At 33.4% G+C, this 18,443-nt stretch overlaps 2 protein-coding genes across 5 annotated transcripts; one reads left to right on the plus strand and one right to left on the minus strand.

Moving 5' to 3' along the window:
- Positions 1-1,251: 1,251 nt before the first annotated feature.
- Positions 1,252-5,646, minus strand: LOC140806186 (uncharacterized). Of its 4 annotated transcripts, none has more exons than XM_073162696.1 (7): positions 5,194-5,646; positions 4,337-4,439; positions 4,076-4,250; positions 3,233-3,286; positions 2,593-2,768; positions 2,002-2,123; positions 1,252-1,396 (listed from the first exon to the last, which is right to left on the minus strand). In XM_073162696.1, the coding sequence occupies exons 1-7, from the start codon at positions 5,535-5,537 to the stop codon at positions 1,378-1,380; spliced, it is 993 nt and encodes a 330-aa protein (XP_073018797.1). In that variant the 5' UTR covers positions 5,538-5,646; the 3' UTR covers positions 1,252-1,377. The 4 variants fall into 4 exon arrangements, with proteins under 4 accessions (XP_073018797.1, XP_073018795.1, XP_073018796.1 ...); XM_073162694.1 differs by having other exon boundaries at positions 1,385-1,478; XM_073162695.1 differs by lacking the exon at positions 1,252-1,396 and adding an exon at positions 1,568-1,872.
- Positions 5,647-10,213: 4,567 nt separating this feature from the next.
- Positions 10,214-17,223, plus strand: LOC140806188 (serine/threonine-protein kinase SAPK10-like). Its single transcript, XM_073162698.1, has 8 exons — positions 10,214-10,777; positions 13,645-13,719; positions 13,801-13,902; positions 13,986-14,039; positions 14,143-14,235; positions 14,362-14,454; positions 15,529-15,732; positions 16,585-17,223. The coding sequence occupies exons 1-8, from the start codon at positions 10,601-10,603 to the stop codon at positions 16,852-16,854; spliced, it is 1,068 nt and encodes a 355-aa protein (XP_073018799.1). The 5' UTR covers positions 10,214-10,600; the 3' UTR covers positions 16,855-17,223.
- Positions 17,224-18,443: the final 1,220 nt, after the last annotated feature.

An 18,443-nucleotide genomic window follows, 5' to 3' on the forward strand; every position in this document is an offset into this window, starting at 1 on the left:
GATTCATTGGATATTGAGGAAATTTTTAGAGAGAATCAGATTTATTCATTCTTAAAAATTCTCGTTCTTCGAACTAAGTGGTGGATATGTTAATAAAAAATAATGAGGTATGAGATAAAGTTTTTAACCAAAATAAGAATTCGGAAAGAGAAATAATAACAAATTATCGAGTTTATATAATAATTTACTACATTTGTTTTGTTATGCTAAATCGTATTAAATTCCACTACCCTTTTTGGGTATGTTTTTTTAGGGAATTTTAGGTTATGTTACTATGAAGTTTATTGTCAGTTTTATGAATTAAAAAAAAATCAAGAATCTCGAAATATTTCAAATAAAATACATATAAAATTATGAATTACCTAATATATTTTTTATAAAGCATGTGCAATTAAAATATTATACTCGGTAAAAATAGATACTCTAGTTGTAAAGAAAATAATGGTAATGCAAGAACATCTTTTAAAAGTTACACAAATTTACTAATTGATTTGCATTTTTTTGACTAATTTCAAACACAAGTCGTCGCATTCTCGTGAGATTTTTAAAAATAGTATTAGATAGTAAAAATAGATTGTAATAACATATAATAATTACAATATCCTTAAACGTACACGTGCAATATGCATACATATAGTCGCTTCAATGTTCTGAGTTGGCAGAAAAAAAATTCGGAAATTGCCCGTAAATTGGCCTAGAGAGCATTAATAATAAGAGTGATTCTCATGTGAGACCGTCTCACGGATACTAATCTGTAAGACGGATCAACCATATCCATATTCACAATAAAAAGTAGTACTCTTAACATAAAAAAACAATACTTTTTCATGAATGACCCAAATAAGAAATTCGTCTCACAAATACTACCCGTGAGACCGTCTCACACAAGTTTTTGTCTCTATTTTTCATTTGTAGTCTTTTTCCACGACAAATATGATTAGAGACATTGTATTAAAAGTAAAAATTACTAATGTCTAAAGGATTTCAATTATTTTGTCATTCTGATGAGATAACCATTACATATCTCATAACTCTTTTTAAATTCCATGAGACGAACATGAGTCATATTCTTGAAATTGTAAGTATTTGAAATTTAATGTTAATATTTTTGGGTTTTAAATCAGCCATAGCTCGATATACTTCAAACCAAAAGAACTCGATGCCCTGATACGGTGATTCATTAACAAGTGGAATGTGAAGAGCTTCAAAAGTTTATCAAATTAAAGGATGAGATTCCACAATTACATTTGATTTCAGCAAACTATTTCCGCTCGCGGCACTAAAAATCGATGGCCTTTGGTCGACAAAAGAATCATAAACCATATTTCCAGATTTCAAGAACTATAATTACCTTCTCCAGGAACCAAGACTTACCAATCATATCGTCATACCTCTTCTGCTACCCCGAATGGATAATTAGTCCTTGTCTCTTGAAAAATATGCCACAAATATCCACATAACAGATATATGCAGCCGAACTATGAAATAATTTCAACCATAAGATTGATTGCAAGTAATAAAAATAAAGGAATAAATCAAGGAACAGGGAATTTCTCCATCGTGCTCGAAGCAAAAAAGAAGATTTGATATACTTTGCTTGAAGAAAATGTACGGATCCTGAAAGATGATATTACATGAAAATATGGGGCAGAAGTCATATATTCTATCAAAGCATGAGTAGTAACTACCACTGCAACTGTGTCGATTGTTTTCTATGTTTTTCAACTCTTCTCTGATTCCAGAAGAAACATGGAATGGCAATTAGAATAGTTCAGATCTACCTCGGATACAGTTTGTCATAAGCTTGGTGAATTAGCAAGAGTTACATGACGGCATGTCAGAGGGTTGAAGAGATTAACAAATTTCCTTTTTCTGGTAAAATAAACCAGTTATGCTATCAAAAAAAGATGGAGGCAACCAAAGATCGTGTACGCTAGTGTAACCATACTAAACTTTGTGATTTACCAAGGGTTTAGGAAAGGCAACTGTTGAGTAACTCACGGTTGTGATTTGATGAAATGGGCTGTGAGTAATTTTGCAACAGAAAATCCTCGGAAGGTGTCAACGTCAAACAGTTCTTTCAGCTTTTCATCGCATAATATTTGCCTTCTGTCCGATGGGTCCTTCGGAAAAAGAAAAATGGTATGAGCAACATTTGAGAAAAATAAGAGAAACAGAGCGTACAAAATGAAAATTGAGGGATTCTCATTTGTGTCAGTAGCACTTGCTTTATGAGATGATTCAGCATGTGCTTGAACAAAAAAATTGTGAACTCGTGTTTAGTAGCAACTTGGGGGAAGGACAAACAAAATTTTCCACTTTTGTAAGGTTAAATTAGTGCTTTCAGTTTCCACAGATAATAGGCATGAAGAGATATGAAACGATGAAAACAAGTAGATAAATCAAAAGACAAGTGTTCCAAGTGTCATAGATCCATCTATAGGTTAAAAAAACAAAAGAAAAAACATATCGATTGTAGCAATATATGATATAATTCCGTATTCCAAAGTAGATTCTACATCATAAATAATACAGATCATAAAAGAACCTGATAAGCAAATTAAATGTGTATGGTTCTGCTGAATCTCATACCTGTAAGTTGTTTTGCTTGATATAATCCCAAATCCTCTTAATGACATCAGAACGGGGTAGTTCGCCTTCTCCAGTGCCAAGGAACTTCATTAAAGCGTCAGAAAGTTTCAGGGGAGCTAGAAAAGCAGAATTTCCCCCCCTCTGCCGCTTTTCTTTTCTTTGCAGTTCATCTTGATCTAAAAAAGACAAAATAGAAAGTAATTTCAGAGTTCATAACATAAGAAAAAAATTGCATGATTAATCAAGCAAAGCCTAAGCATGCTCCAAGAGTAGCAGGCATCTCTGCATTTAACAACATAGAAAAAGAGCAGGAACATGCAGGAATAAACATTAATTCCCTTCCTTCCTCTGGATATTTTAATATTTCCTTCCTTTTTCCCTAAAATCTCATGTTAGGTGAAAGAACAACAACTTCACACTAACCCCTATTTCCAGAACCTTGTCCTGCTATTTGCCAAAAAGAAGTTCTTTTCCAAGAGTTATACAAGTACCAAGCCACAATAACTGGCCCTCTCTCTCGAACCTATTTCAACTTTATCACCAGTTCAAGCAGGTCAAAAGATATGAGCAATCACCTCGGAAGGAAATCAGCTGTTAAAGAATAACACAGCATTATAAGAGCTCGGTACAGATTCCCAACCTTTATCTCTCTCTTGCTTCCGAGGTTTGTCCTTTGGAGCAGAAATAACTGCAACTGCCAGATTGTAAAGGCACAAAATTAAATAAGTTGATTGAATGAAAATAGCCCACATCATTAGCTCATCTACAATTAGCATAACTATTGTCAACATAAATGCGATGCCACACCATAAGAACCCTAAAGGTCAATAAAACCATCATGAAGTGTTTGTATGAAATCTTTTCCGGCTATAACTAACAATAGACAGATTTTGTCCGAGGTTCAACCGTTCAATAAAAACTACCGAGGACACGCCCATCATTACAAAAAAATTTCGCCTAGGACATTTAGGAATTTTACGAAGGTTGCCATACTTATCTAGTTTCAAGCTTATTATCTGCATTAACCAATTAATCTTTCAGTTCTCAAACCACAGGTATTTCCATGCATGATCTTACATCCTCACAGGATTATACCATGTGCCTATGCACAAATCTTGCCAGTGGTTCCTTTCCTTCAATGGGCTAGAGTCTAGACAGTAATATTGGCATCATTGGTCAAATGCTGAACAGAAACTTCAGTTTCTCTCCGAAACTAATGCATTACAATATTTTGATTATACATAATACATGTAATTCCAATAATCAGCTTATAAGATCATTCACACCATTATCCTCTTTCATTTACTGCTTTTTCCTCTCCCGATAAGCAATTTTTTTCAAATCAGAAATACCGGTTCCCTATTTATTGCACAAATGAATAATTATTTCTCCAACAGAATTTGTAAATACAAAGAAAGGAACAGGTAGGCAAAACAACTACTATCAAGAGTTAATATTAAGAAAGTGAGGATAGACAACATACCACCGCTAGTATCTAATTGCCATATGTGTTTTGTCAGTGCCTTATTCATTTGAAACATATCTATGGAATCTACGGCAAAAAGGTTGCGCAGTGTATCATCACATATGATATTCCGCCGATTGGTTGGGTCTTGCAAGTTATTTTCTCTAATATAGCTCCACAATTGCTTCACAACCTTTTTACAAAACAAAGACATTTTGATCAATATATCAAATTTATTAAAATACACAACGAATAAATCATGAAACACAGATGAAAAACCTCAGTCCGAGCCAATTCAGGTACTCCAGTAAATTTCTCTAGTTCTGGTGAAAGCTTACATAATTTGGCAAACCCGCCACCTCTTTTCTTCACCTCCTTCTTTCTACACCAACCAAGATGTAAATAATGTCATTTCAAAAGAGAAACTATTTGCTACCTCTAAAATGACAGATATACATACACAAGTGCATAGATGAAGACTTGATAAATCAAATTTTAAGGCAATGAACTGCCACTGAATGATAAACTTCAATTTAGCTGATTGAACATCATACTTCAGAGGTAGCTATTTATTTGCATTAACTTGGAACTAAATCACAAATATATATTATGTCTTGACACTTTCCACTTCTTAGCTAATTGCTGACTTGCCCCACATTGCTGCACCCAGCAAACAATGCGAGCCTACCAACCAATTATTAGTGAGAATAAATGGGTATAATTATTTTTAAAAAAATAATAATCAACCCCTTCTCCAAATTCGCAAGAACGCAAAAAGTTCCCACGTTTATATGCGTAATCGTAAAATTTAACGAATTAATCTCCAATCTTCAGCCGAATAAATCAATAAAAAGCACAAATCTCCAATCATGTATTTGACTTAAATAATTACGCTCCAGAGAAACGAAAACTCGATTGAATTCCTAATTTTCCAAGTGGATAAACAAGAAAAGTTGCACGTAACCACGCCCAAGCATTTGCAGGAATAGCATTATCGTTATCAGAAAATCAAGTAATTACGCCGAATATACGAAAAACAAAGGAAAACAGCAGAAACCCCAAACTAACAGCAGTCCGATTCAACTGCATAAATTAAACATGCAGGAAATATCAAAAAATAAAGAATTGATACTAACCGTTTTTTGGAAGAGGATTTTCCCGTTGCGGCTGCATTTGATGATTGTTCTTCTTCATCAACCTCCTCCTCCTCCTCCACATCCCCTTCTTCTTCCATTACCTCTCCAACGCATTCAGCAATATCTCCTTCGCCGTTACTTTCGTCTTCATTATCAACAGCATTTTTGAATTGGCTTTGAAGGTAGATATCGACCTGTTCTCTGATAAACGCCTTTCTATCAGACAAATCGATGCCGAAATCTTCCTCGAGCCGCCGGCGCACTATAGCTGTGGTGGTCGTGTCCAGGTCCGACGTGCTGAGGAACTCTCGCATCCGGACTATCAGCTCCGAATCCGACGCCATTTTCCCCCGGTTATCTTCTGTGTTTTTAGGTTTGGATTGGAATATAAAAGGTTTGCTGGAACAAAATGGACCTTAGAAATACAGTGTTGTTTGAAGTAAAAGGACCAAGTACAAATTTATTCCTGCTCCTTTATTTCTATTTTTATTATCATTTTAACCCTTGATGGTAACTTCGAAATTTAAAAAACCAACTTTAAAATCTAATAGGGTGTATTCATCTAAATTTTTAATGATTTTTAATGATTTTGGTTTTAAAGGTGGATTTTTGTGGAGTGGATGGATTTTGATCGACTTTATAGATCTGATGGAATTATAAAACATATTCATAGACTTTTTTTCAAATTTTTGTAACTTTTGTAAACTTTTGTAAACGTTTAGAATTTGTTTCTGGTGTATTTTTTTATTAATTTTTTTAAATAATTATTGGAAACATGTATAACATATGAATTTTAATTTTTTTTATTTATGAAATGTAAATAAATTTTACTTATTTAAAGGTTAATAATTTAATTGTGAAAAACGACAAATGAACTATCCAATTTATTGAAATCAAAATTTCAATTCTTTATGTCAATTCAACATATTAATGAACAATATTTTTATAAGTTCATAATAAAATTTTATTAAAATGAACAATTTATGAAATACAATAATCATAATGATTCAAGAAAAAAACAACAATTCATCTATTTTTACACATAAATATTGGCAATATAATAAATTCAAGATTTACCAATAATACCTTTGAATAGAAGAAATTTTTTTGAGAGAGAGAAGAACCCTAGAGATGGCTTGAGATTGAAGAGAGATAGCGTATTTTTCAAAAAAGAAAGTCCATCAAAATCTTTGGTATAGGTGGAAGAATATTTTAGATTTTCTGCAATTGTACATAAGGCTTCAAGGTTTGTACATGAATAATAAAATAAGAATCCTTGAAAATCTATGGATTTTTTGGATAGCTCTTGACTTTTGTAGAGTTTTAAAAAGTCAAGTTTGAATACCACATGACTTTTTAAAACTCTATCAAAATCCATGTTGAATATCACTAAACATATATAGAGTCATTAAAAGTTTAAATTGAATACCTCTAGATTTTAAAATTCCATAAAAGTCATTAAAAGTTTAGATTGAATACACCCCCTAAGGGTAGGCATTCCGAATTTCCCATCGGATGCAATCGTATAATTAAGAATAATCATTATAATTATTTGTTCTCAGGTACATTTATGCATATTGATTATATATTTTTACCTAATAATAAAGAATCAAATGGCGTCTTTAATATTCAAATAAGGCTTTCTTTTATGATTACTAACGTTTATTTTTTGAGTAAGTCTATTGTGAGATGGTCTCACGAATCTTTATCCGTGAAACGGATGAACCCCATCGATATTCACAATAAAAATTAATACTCTTATCATAAAAAATAATACATTTTCATGGAGCACCCAAATAAAAGATCTGCTACCTTGTTTTTTATTTTCCATTATTGACAATATGAAATATATTACAACACAAATATAATAAATTAATTAAATAAATACATTTTCAATTGCTACATTAGTATTACAGCCAGATAAAAAAAAATTACAAATAATGATATCAATTCAAATATTTTAATTAAAAATCCCAATATTTAACAAAGACCAAAGCTTCGTAATCAACCTCTTTGACAATATGAAATTTGTATTATTATTTTAATTATCACAATAAATGCATATTCGCAGCGCACAATAAAGATATGTTTATGTGCACTGTTAATAGTAAAATATTTTTAAAAACATCATATCTAGACATTAACGACGTACATTAATCGTATGTCGTCAATATTATTATTCATCATTTTTGTTATATAGCGACGGAGTTAAGAAAACCGGCGCAAATTTTGAATCGGCGATTGTTTTGTACACATCATCACTATTGCCGACGTTTTTATTTGCGACGGTCCTAAATCCGTCGCTTTTAGCGACGAATGTTAAAAACCGTGGCTAATATGCCAACGTGGTTCACAATCCGTGCTTACAAAGCACGAAACTCTGCTCCACGTGAGCAGCGTCCGTGCTTCACAAGCACGGTTTGCCGTATTTCTGCAAACAATTTTTTTTTACATTAATTTTGAAAAAAAAATTAACATTATTTTTAAAAAAAACCCTAAATATTGTGATTATTTAAAATATTTGAGTCTGTTGTAGAATAGTATTGAATAAATAATAATGTTTTTAGTTTAATTCATTAAATTCGATATAAAACTATATAAAATATATACTTTTATCATTGTCGATAGTCAGTTAATATAAAATAAAATAAATATATAATATAATATTTTAATTTTAATTCAATAATCTAATTGATATAAAATAAATAATTAATGATTTGATTAATATAAACACGGTCTTATTGTAAGTAGATTCAGCACATAAATATCATCATTTTTTTTTGGCCTCGTGTATTTCCTAAATTCAATCTTGCTATAATAAAACAGATTCTATGGTAATGTCTGATATCTTGTCAAAAAAATCTCTGTAAAATAATATCTACTTACATTCTATATCATCACTTTAAAAAAATAAAAATAAAAATTTGAATTTATCGATTATTTTGTCATCGCTAAGAATTTTTCTCATACCTACTTTTTTTAAAAAAATTATTTTGCGTTTGATTATAAATTATTATGTAAACATATGTGATTGTCATATTTTATATATAGAAATTAAAGAAAATAATGTGTGATTTTTCTCGAGATTCAATTGATTTTCTAAGTTTTTTAAATCAGACCGCCGTTTTTAAAAAATAAAATAAAACACACATGGGCGCTAGCTCATGGATCTCATGCACCCTAGGATGCATACACCCCCAAATTGGAGACAACTTCTGAGATTGGGATGAAATTTGAATGGTTAGAAGATGTATTTTGGTTTCTATAACCAATATACATGATAATTGCGAGAATGAGCAATATCAAGAAAAGTACGAAAACAAAGGAAGTTATCTAAAAAAAATTATATACCTTAAAAAAGGGCAAACAAATGACCGATTGAGTAAATAAATAAATAGTTATCAACCAAGAAAAGAAAGAGCTCGCGAAGATGTTAGAATTAGATATAAGTAAAAGATTTCAGTTGTGAATGAATAAAATGGTCCTGATTGGTTTGTCGCTATATTCATATAAAGTCATAATCATCCATTTTTGACATCTTCAAATGTATTATTTGTTATGTTCACACCATAGTGTTTCTGCATAAAAAAAAACACTAAATCAACAGTTTGCAACAGCCGATGCAACTTGTCAATAAATGTGATTGTTTGAGATTGAGTTTAGAAGGATTGAGCGTGTAGGTTGCACGTAAGGAGATTTGAGAGACCATGAAAGAACTGTAAGAGATCAGCATAAAAATATACATGCTGAAACATTGATCGATTTTTTTCAATTTGAGAAAGAGAAGAAATCGATACTAACTCAGACAACCTATTTATAAGATGCAAAATGTTTGTTATTGTTGATGCATTGCACCAAATGTAGTTTATTCCGACGGTTTTTTTTTCTTCCTGTTTTTCCTTGGGCGACATATACTTGGCTTAAACTGATTTGATTTGGCGGTGAATTCATGAATTTGGGATTAGTTTTTGAAAATTGTAACTAAAATCATTTTCGAAAAATAAAAATCAAAATTGATGGTTCATAATTTGATTCGATTCGATTCGATTTTGATCACAGATCATAAAAATTTAAAACATAATCATTGCAATTGAGATGGTGACCCCGCGAACGAAATCATAAAGTCATCTTTGCATTAAAGTTTCAAGGATACAGATTTTTGGGTTAAACATGTTTGGACTAGAGAATGTTAAGATTAATGACTTTTTGGAAATGTCTCTATCGACAACTTCTCGATGTAGTTACATGATTTGATTGATAGTGTGAACAGTAAAAAATAAAATCAGATCTTAAAAAGTAAAAGTGATATTTGGTTACAGACAACTACCTAAAAAAACAAAAAGATATTTATAAAATGATACGAGACAACATCAATAAATTATGTCTATTTTCGAATTCATGAGCCAAATAATATGAGTCATTATCATTCAAATACATACAACTCCTCATATTTACTGATCGTTTAGTATAAAGTTCAACGTTATCACACATAGAAGAAAATAAAGTTGTAAAATATTTTTAAAACCACAAAATTGTCCATTTAGAAAAAAATATAACTAATAATAATATGAATTTGTCATATGTGAGACCGTCTCACGGATCTTAATTTGTGAGATGGAGCAATCCTACTCATATTCACGATAAGAAGTAATAATCTTAGCATAAAAATAATACTTTTTCATGAATAACTCAAATAAGAACTCCGTCTCACAAATAAGATCCGTTAGACCATCTCACACAAATTTTTATCTGTTACGATTCTAAATTTTTTTCATAGTGTGCCACAATCTAAACAAACAGTTACTAATTTCGTAAAAAAATATAATTTTTTTTTTTGGTTTCGCGAAAGTGCTAGTGGTAGAATTTGGTGAAAACCAGCCCCCATATTCCAAAAGCATCATTGTTTGGAAGAAAGATATGAGGAGACATCGAGAGTCACGCCAAAGCCTATCCAGTCAAGGACATTTCAGTAATTCCACACCCCACTAAAACAAAAACTCCCCACAAACAAAAACAAACGCAAAATCTTCCGCCCGCCCGATCGATCGATCGATCGAGCCTGCGCTAAACGCCGTCGTTTAGGGGCCCCTCGCTAGACGACGCCGTTTCATCGGCCTTGCTTCCTTTCTCCACGCTTCGATGGAATAAAAAAACAGATTAATCCTATCCCTATGGCCGACCACAGAGGACTGAAATTACGGAGATGCCCCTCTTGCCACCCCCTATAAGTTGACTTCCTTCCCGGGGCAAAACAGACTTATCACTACCACAAGCCTCGCCTCCCCCCATTGGGTCAACTGCTCCGCAATCATCGTCGCCGGTGGACGTTACGCCGTCGTTTTGGAGGCTTGGGTAATGCGAGTGAATCCAGCTGAATCCTAGGTTGAGTGCTGACTTGGTAGTGGAAATGGATCGGGCGGCGGTTACGGTCGGGTCGGGTATGGATATGCCGATCATGCATGACAGTGATAGGTACGACCTAGTCCGGGACATCGGGTCGGGCAACTTCGGCGTGGCCCGGTTGATGAGAGATAAGCAGACCAAGGAGTTGATTGCGGTTAAATACATTGAACGAGGGGATAAGGTCAGTTTCGTGCTTTTTTGTAGTAGGTTTTCCTATTGGTTCCGGTTTTGGTAAGTCGTGCTGGCCTTTAGCTCGGGTCCAACGTTTCTGATGCCGCAATTATGGAATGTCTATTTTTGGAAATTTTGTTGGTATGGTCGGGATTTTTAGAGCTTTCATTGATTTTGACATTGGATAGTCGTGAAAAAGCTGCTATTCCCGAGACCGGATTGATATTTGTTTTCATTTTTATTTCTTTTTTTCTGCTAAAGTTGGAGATTATCGTTATATGATTAGTTTATATAATAAAGTTGAGATTCTGCGGCTCTGCTTGTAATCAGCTCTTCGGAGCTAGTTATTTTGTTAGGTTGAGGTTTGTGTGTTATTGTGATTAATGTTCATGGATGGATTATGAATGGAATTGTACAGAAGGTTTTCTAGTTTCAGAGAGATCTCTTCTGCTTGTGATGGGATTGAGATTTTTTTTCGAAGAAATTCTGTTAAGGTTTGTGTTGGTTTTTCTTGCATCTTTTCGTCTGTTCTGGGGAAATTCTCCTTTTCTGTGGTGGTTAACGAACAACTCTATAAAAATGTTTTCCTCCACACCTTTCGGCCGTAATAGAATTACTCTGAAATATTCCATTTCTGTTTTTAATTAAGATTTTATGTTATTGATTTTCAAATCTTTTAATTTTATTCTGTAACAGAACTCTCTAGTGTCAAGGGGACATTAGGTCTGAATTGATTTCCCTAAATTCTTTAGCTTGTGATCTCCTATCTTCCAAACGCACTGGTCACGTATTTCTTTTCTGTGTTGGTTAACGAATTCCTGTATAATTGTGTAATGGAATTACTTTGATATATTCCATTTTTCGTTTTTACTTAAGATAGTATGATTTTTTTGTTTCCAAGTCTTGTAATTATGAGCTTTACTCGATCTTGTCGTCTATGTTCCGACTTCTGAGAAGCACTCCTCGATTTTGGCGCTAATTCTGTGATAGAGAATTTTCAAGTGGACATTGGATGTGAATTGTTTTCCCATTCTTTGTGATCTCCTGTCTTCCATCGTACTGGTCATGTGCTTCATTATGGTCTAGTGGTTTAGAGAGGCTCGGCAGGATCATCCTAAGATCTGACTTCATAGAGAAGTTACCATTGCTCGTGAGAAATTTGTTACTGGGGTTAGACATGCGTATCAGAAACTCCTAATTGTAAATTAATTATTGATTGTGAACATATGCTCAGAATTAAAAATCCATGGAAAAACCCACTGTATACATACTGATGTTACAAGTTTTGTTGATCAGGAGGAGGTAGAGAGGATAAGCTGGGAAAGGCAGGTGCCCGTATATCACATTTATAACTTGTAGGAACAACAGTCTTGTCTGATCCTATAATGTTTTATGTTAACCAAGCTTGTACTTTAAGAAACAATTTTCCCCAGAATATGAATGTTACTTGAGCTCAGTAATGATAATTAATACTTAAGTCAATAACAGTTAACAAGGTATTTTCTGTTGACCACTGGCGATTTAGTAGTTTATTTATTAGGGATGCGGTCGTAATTTCATCCCTAAATTAAATCACGTGTTAAAACCGCGTCACGGAAAAATGAAGATACAAATGACACTTTTTTCATTTTAAGATGAGAAAATGTTCATATCTACCACCGTTTAATTGGCACTAAACGACAATGTATTAGTCAGCATCACTTATATCTCCACCACCCTCCTGTTTCATACTCCATCAAAACGCAGAGAAAAGTATCCCCCTTTCTCTAAAATCGAAAATAGGAAAGTAATTGTCTTCTACAGAATCAATTAATATAGTCCATTTGGAAACCAAGGCAAATTTTATCTCTGATTTTCCTTGTCGTCTCATCATTTGTTATGGATGGCCTTTAAGTGATGAGGGTGTGCTGATTTCTATTACTTCTAGAGGTCTTAGCAAGAATTTGGTTGTGTATATGCCATATGGAGTCTGGAACCAGAAAGTATTCTCCTAGTGACGTACCCATCTTGCACGACAGTGATCGATATGAATTTGTTAAAAATATTGGATCTGGTAATTTTGGGATAGCCCGGCTCATGAAAGATAAACAGGTTGATGAGTTTGTTGCTATTAAGTATATCGAGCGAGGCAACCGGGTCAGATTTGCATTTTCATCGCAAAACATGTCTATTTGATCTGTCTTTATTTCCCATTGAAACTGGTTTTCCAACAATAATAATGTCCTTGTTTTTTCTAGGAAATGTTAGCGCTCTAATTTGGTAAATAAATTACTGGTGGCAAATTACTGCATTTTCTTTCAATAATAACATTTGAAGTACAATGAGGGTTTTAAATATTTTTTGCTTTCAACATTGAGGGCATTTATATATTTGTTGATTGTTGGTTTATCTATTTTATTTGCTTTCTTAGGCAAGATTGTCTTTGATCAATTGATGTGTGTTTTGAACTCAGGAATGTGTATACATCAGTGCTTATTCTATATCATGTGTTTTGATGTGTGTTTTGAACTCTTAAGTTTTAACCATTAAAGAACATTGTTGCACCGAAAGAAGTTTCTTGATTGAAGATCTGTTCACGATGAGAAAAAACCATGTGCTCCATTTTCAAATAGATTGTTTCGTCATTTTTTTAGTGGCCGTCGAATTTAAATTTGGCATCTGTTTCTAATTCTGCATCAATTTATATTTTGTTGGTACATTCTTGCCTTTTGTCCCTATGTCCTTCGCCTTGCCCACTGTGTTTTCTCTCATTTTATGAGCTAAGATCTAAACATTATATCTGGCATATTCATCTTTTTTTTTTTTGGCTGGAGACCGGGTTGGGATTATGTAAAATAGTGCTCTAGCTATGACAGTTACGTGTTGGTTTTATGGCAGATAGATGAAAATGTGCAGAGAGAAATCATCAATCACAGGTCTTTGAGGCACCCTAATATTGTTAGATTTAAAGAGGTTAGCCTCTGAATTCTCATCATTATTTTCACATTTGTCTGACTTTTCATACCAGTGAGTTTTAATTTTATGCTTTTTCAGGTGATTTTAACACCAACTCATCTGGCTATAGTGATGGAGTATGCATCTGGGGGAGAGTTGTTCGAGCGGATATGCAATGCAGGACGTTTCAGTGAGGATGAGGTTCTTAATTTGCTCATATATGTTTGTTTTATGCAATGTGTGATTGTGATCAGAGTTACTCATTGTCCACGTTTTTCATGCAGGCTCGTTTCTTTTTCCAACAGCTTATATCTGGTGTCAGCTACTGCCATTCTATGGTATCAAAACTTTCTTTTATATCGGAAAGTTAGTTTCTTGATTTAATTATTTTTTGTCCTTGCATAATAGAAATCTGATTCATCTCTCATTTTCTTGATGAAGCAAATATGCCATCGAGACCTGAAGCTGGAAAACACTTTATTGGATGGGAGCCCAGCTCCTCGGTTGAAGATATGTGATTTTGGTTATTCAAAGGTAATCTGAGCCAGACACTGTCACGTGCTGAAGAAGAATATTTGTATAATCATTTTAAAAGCCAATTTGAAACATAGTCATCTACTATCTTCTGATCATTATTTGATCATAATTGTGCTTTGACAGTCTTCTTTGCTCCATTCTCAACCAAAATCTACAGTGGGAACCCCTGCATATATTGCTCCTGAAGTGCTTCTTAGGAAAGAATATGATGGCAAGGTAAAACAATTTGGTGCCTTCTTAAAAAAAGATTCACTGACTGAAACTGTAATCTGCTTTTTTATTTGCCTGCATGTGGTTTCATTTGAAGAATTTCTGTATATCTTCTTCCAAGACAATTTGACATGTCGTATAAATATTGGCTTTGTCAAATTTTATTTGTACGGTTGTACCAGTTATATTGTGATATTGTGCTGAAATGTCAGTATGCTTGGTTATTACCCGATTACTTTTGTTCATCAAATTATTCTCTATCCCTTTCGTCATTTATCTTTTGTTCATTATTGGGAGCTTTGTTCAGAAGATGTAAAATGTAGTAAATTGTACCTTCCGGCCCAATTTTTTTATCTTTCATTTTATATTTGCATCTTCTAGGGATTAGGAAATAAGTAATGGATTCTTATGCTAGTAATACCAATGTTAAAATGTGCTCCCGTCCCGTGTCCCAGTCATTTATATCAAATTTAGTGGTGAATCTCGTGGAAGACCTAATGCCAGAAATAATCTGTTTGGCTGCACGAAGTTCACACTCAAATCTCCAACTCCCTCCCCTCGCCCTTTAAGTTGATCCTAGTCTCTATACTCTGGTTTCTTGAATAGGTTGCATCTTATTGAAGCTTACGCTTGACTCAACTTTCTTGTTAATTTTTTGTGATCTTGCTGCCGTTATGTTGTTCCATTATGTGCATATGATGTTCCTGGGTGTCAATTCTCCAATCGTAGCTCTAATGTAAATTGGTAATTTATTTTCACCTGCAGCTTGTCAACAGTTGTGAATCTAGCTGGAGAGATTGATTATAGATTTGTCCTTATATCCCTTGGCATGTTATGATCTAGGAAATATAAATGTGGTTTTAAGCACTTGTTAATTGGATAATTTGGATCTTGCATTATAGAGGATGCCTTGTGTCGTTGGTAGAAAGTCTTCACGTGTTTCATAATAACCCCTGCATAACGATATAAACAAATGTTGTTAACCCCGTTTAAACGATGTGATTTATTATTGTCATTCCTTTCTACTTATGAATGATCTTTGAATAGAGGTCGTGAATATTTACAATGCCTTTGCTTCAGATTGCGGATGTGTGGTCCTGTGGAGTCACGCTTTATGTTATGCTAGTTGGTGCCTATCCCTTTGAGGATCCTGCAGAACCCAAGGACTTCCGAAAGACAATTCAAAGAATCTTAAGTGTTCAGTATTCGATTCCAGAAAATATCAATATATCCGAGGATTGTAGGCATCTAATCTCGAGGATCTTTGTTGCTGACCCTGCACAAGTGAGTCATTACAGCTTTTTATTTAATTTAGCAATTGATCTGCATCATCCACTCTTTTTAAAGTAAGGGCAATTATCAATCTCAAATAATCCCCTTACTAAAGGTTGTGAGACCAAACTCAATTGACCTTAGCCGTAATATTAATTGTAGGATGGAGCATATGATACTTTATCAAAATTAATTATTTGTAGCAATGCAAATCAAGCCTATTGAACCTAGGGATGGCAATGGGTAGATTTGCTTGGACCCGAGGCTTGACCAAGATTACAAGGGGTCCATATCTAGCCCAACTCGTATGGATTCATAATGTTTTTGATATTTTTAACTAACATATTTACAACAAAAATTAAATAGAAAAATTCAAATTAAGTCGTTATAACAAACCACACAATCAAATTAATTATCCGGTGTCATTAAATACATTCGGCATTCTGTAATAATCTTCATCATAAAAAATTCTTCACTAAATAGGTCAGGTCCTATAAAACTCGTCAGCCAATTCAAACTTGTCTGGTGAAAACCAATATCCATTTTCCGTCTCTTACCCATTTAACTTATCTAGACATGCCCCAAATGCATCATAGGCGTAGCCAGAAGTTTTTCTTCAGGTGAGCAAATTTTGTCTCGACCATCCATCTTGACGTATTATATCCCTATTTCTTCATCTCTCAAATTTGCTCGTCTGAGGAGTCTATATTTGTACCCCAACACTAACCTCAAGACTCGGTTCCCAAGTCTCATGTTACCATATAGTTTGTTCCTTGTTTATTTTTATTTTTTTAATTAAGCAATGTATTAGTGATCCAGCTACTTGTTTTAATTTGATGCTACCTCTTTCAAATACTCGGACAGCGAATTACAATGCCCCAAATCACGAATCACCCGTGGTTTCAAAAGAACCTTCCTGCGGATTTGATGGATGAGAGGACAATGAGCAACCAGTTTGAAGAGCCGGACCAGCCCATGCAGAGCCTGGAAGTCATCATGCAGATAGTTTCAGAAGCCACCATACCTCCTGCTGGTTTGTATAATCTGGACATGATGGATGATGATATGGAAGACCTGGATTCCGATCCTGACCTCGACATTGACAGCAGTGGAGAGATAATTTATGCAATGTGAAAGGATCCTAACGTTTTCCTGGTCGTGACAATTATATAATTTGAAAAAGGTTAAACAACTTTTTATGGTCTATGACGGAAAGTCAACCAAAAACGTACTTGGAGTCTGCTCTGGGTTCAACTTACCAAATCTTACTCTGCTTATGGTATGAAAATTATCATCCGTGTACCTCTATTCTTCTGTCAAATTGGAGTGATGACATAGAAGAAGAGGCATTAGTAATGGTTATTATTTTAGTATGTTATGCGTCTTCTCATGGTGTAACTGTATACTGCGTCGAATGTTATGCGTCTTCTCATGGTGTAACCGTATATTGCGTCGAATTGAACCATTGTCTTTTTTCCAGTTTGACTATGGTGTTTTGTGATGGCTCTTATGGTTCATGTTGTTTGTGTGTGTTGGTTTAAATTTGATTATATGACTTCTAAAAAAACTTGAGCATGTACCAAATTATACCTTGTATGTTGATGGGCATGTTTGTGATTGTATTATTTGTGGTTAAAAATGTGGTCACAGCACTCGAGTTCGAGTTATTTCAGCCTCCTCAAAACTGAAAAAAAAATGAACTATTTAGGGCTGTATTTCAGCTTGACTTACCAAGGTGTTTGAATTTGAGTTGATTCATTTATATATCTCGGATAAAATAATTTGAGATTATCTTATTTTTCTGATTTCCATATTTTTATTTCTATTAAGATATTATTAATTCGTGCTTTTTTTAGCTTTTTAAGATGTTTATGTTTTGAGTATTTTCCGATATAGTAGGTCTTTTGTGAGACAATCTCACGAATTTTTATCTATGAGACTGGTGAATGTTATCGATATTCACAATAAAAATAATACTCTTAGCATTAAAAGTAATATTTTTTAATAGATGACTCAAATAAGATATATGTCTCATAAAATACGACCCGTAAGATCGTCTCACACAAGTTTTTGTATTTCCGATATATATATATATATATATATATATATATATATATATATATATAAAACATATAGTGATGATTATCGGATATATCTTAACGATAACTCTTCGAGGACATTATTAGTGATGGCAACACACGAGAGAACCATATGACTTCATTTTTTTCATAAAATAGGCGATCAACATCCATATTCTCTTATTTATCATGCTCTACATCTCTATACCTTGAGAATTAAGCTATGCAGAGCACAATAAAATTAAAGATTATGGATGTTGCTCGTTCAATCTAGGGCGAAATAAAAAAAACTTGAGGCATATATTTAGCACATTGCAAAACTATATAGACAAAATGGGGAATATAAACAAACTATAATCCATGTCTAAATGTGTGGATGCCTCGTCCGTGAAGGTTGCAAGTTGCATGAGTTATTTTATTATTATTTTATTTAATAATCCAAGTTGCATGAATTTGGTTACTTTTGCATGCATCATCCATGTTATAATCTATCAGAAAGTTTTTGATAAAATATTATATAATGATTATTTTAATAATATTAATCGGATAATTTCAGATTATAAAATTTTCTGACATAAAAAATTTGCAAATATTAAATTTTTTCTGAACAATTTTTTAATACCGAACAAATTAAATTACCGACAC

The sequence above is a fragment of the Primulina eburnea genome, chromosome 11 (genome assembly GCF_022965805.1).
Source record: "Primulina eburnea isolate SZY01 chromosome 11, ASM2296580v1, whole genome shotgun sequence".
Lineage (NCBI taxonomy): Eukaryota > Viridiplantae > Streptophyta > Magnoliopsida > Lamiales > Gesneriaceae > Primulina > Primulina eburnea.

What these genes read in the sequence shown, in the direction of transcription:
- LOC140806186 (XM_073162694.1), bottom strand. Translation starts at nt 5,537, where the DNA reads ATGGCGTCGGATTCGGAGCTGATAGTCCGGATGCGAGAGTTCCTCAGC. An exon ending in GCAATTAGATACTAGCGGTG is followed by an intron (nt 3,287 to 4,075) that starts GTATGTTGTCTA and finishes ACAATCTGGCAG; the next exon opens with TTGCAGTTATTTCTGCTCCA. An exon ending in GAAGCAAGAGAGAGATAAAG is followed by an intron (nt 2,769 to 3,232) that starts GTTGGGAATCTG and finishes TGTCTTTTTTAG; the next exon opens with ATCAAGATGAACTGCAAAGA.
- LOC140806188 (XM_073162698.1), top strand. Translation starts at nt 10,601, where the DNA reads ATGGATCGGGCGGCGGTTACGGTCGGGTCGGGTATGGATATGCCGATC. An exon ending in GACGTTTCAGTGAGGATGAG is followed by an intron (nt 13,903 to 13,985) that starts GTTCTTAATTTG and finishes TTTTTCATGCAG; the next exon opens with GCTCGTTTCTTTTTCCAACA. An exon ending in GGAAAGAATATGATGGCAAG is followed by an intron (nt 14,455 to 15,528) that starts GTAAAACAATTT and finishes CCTTTGCTTCAG; the next exon opens with ATTGCGGATGTGTGGTCCTG.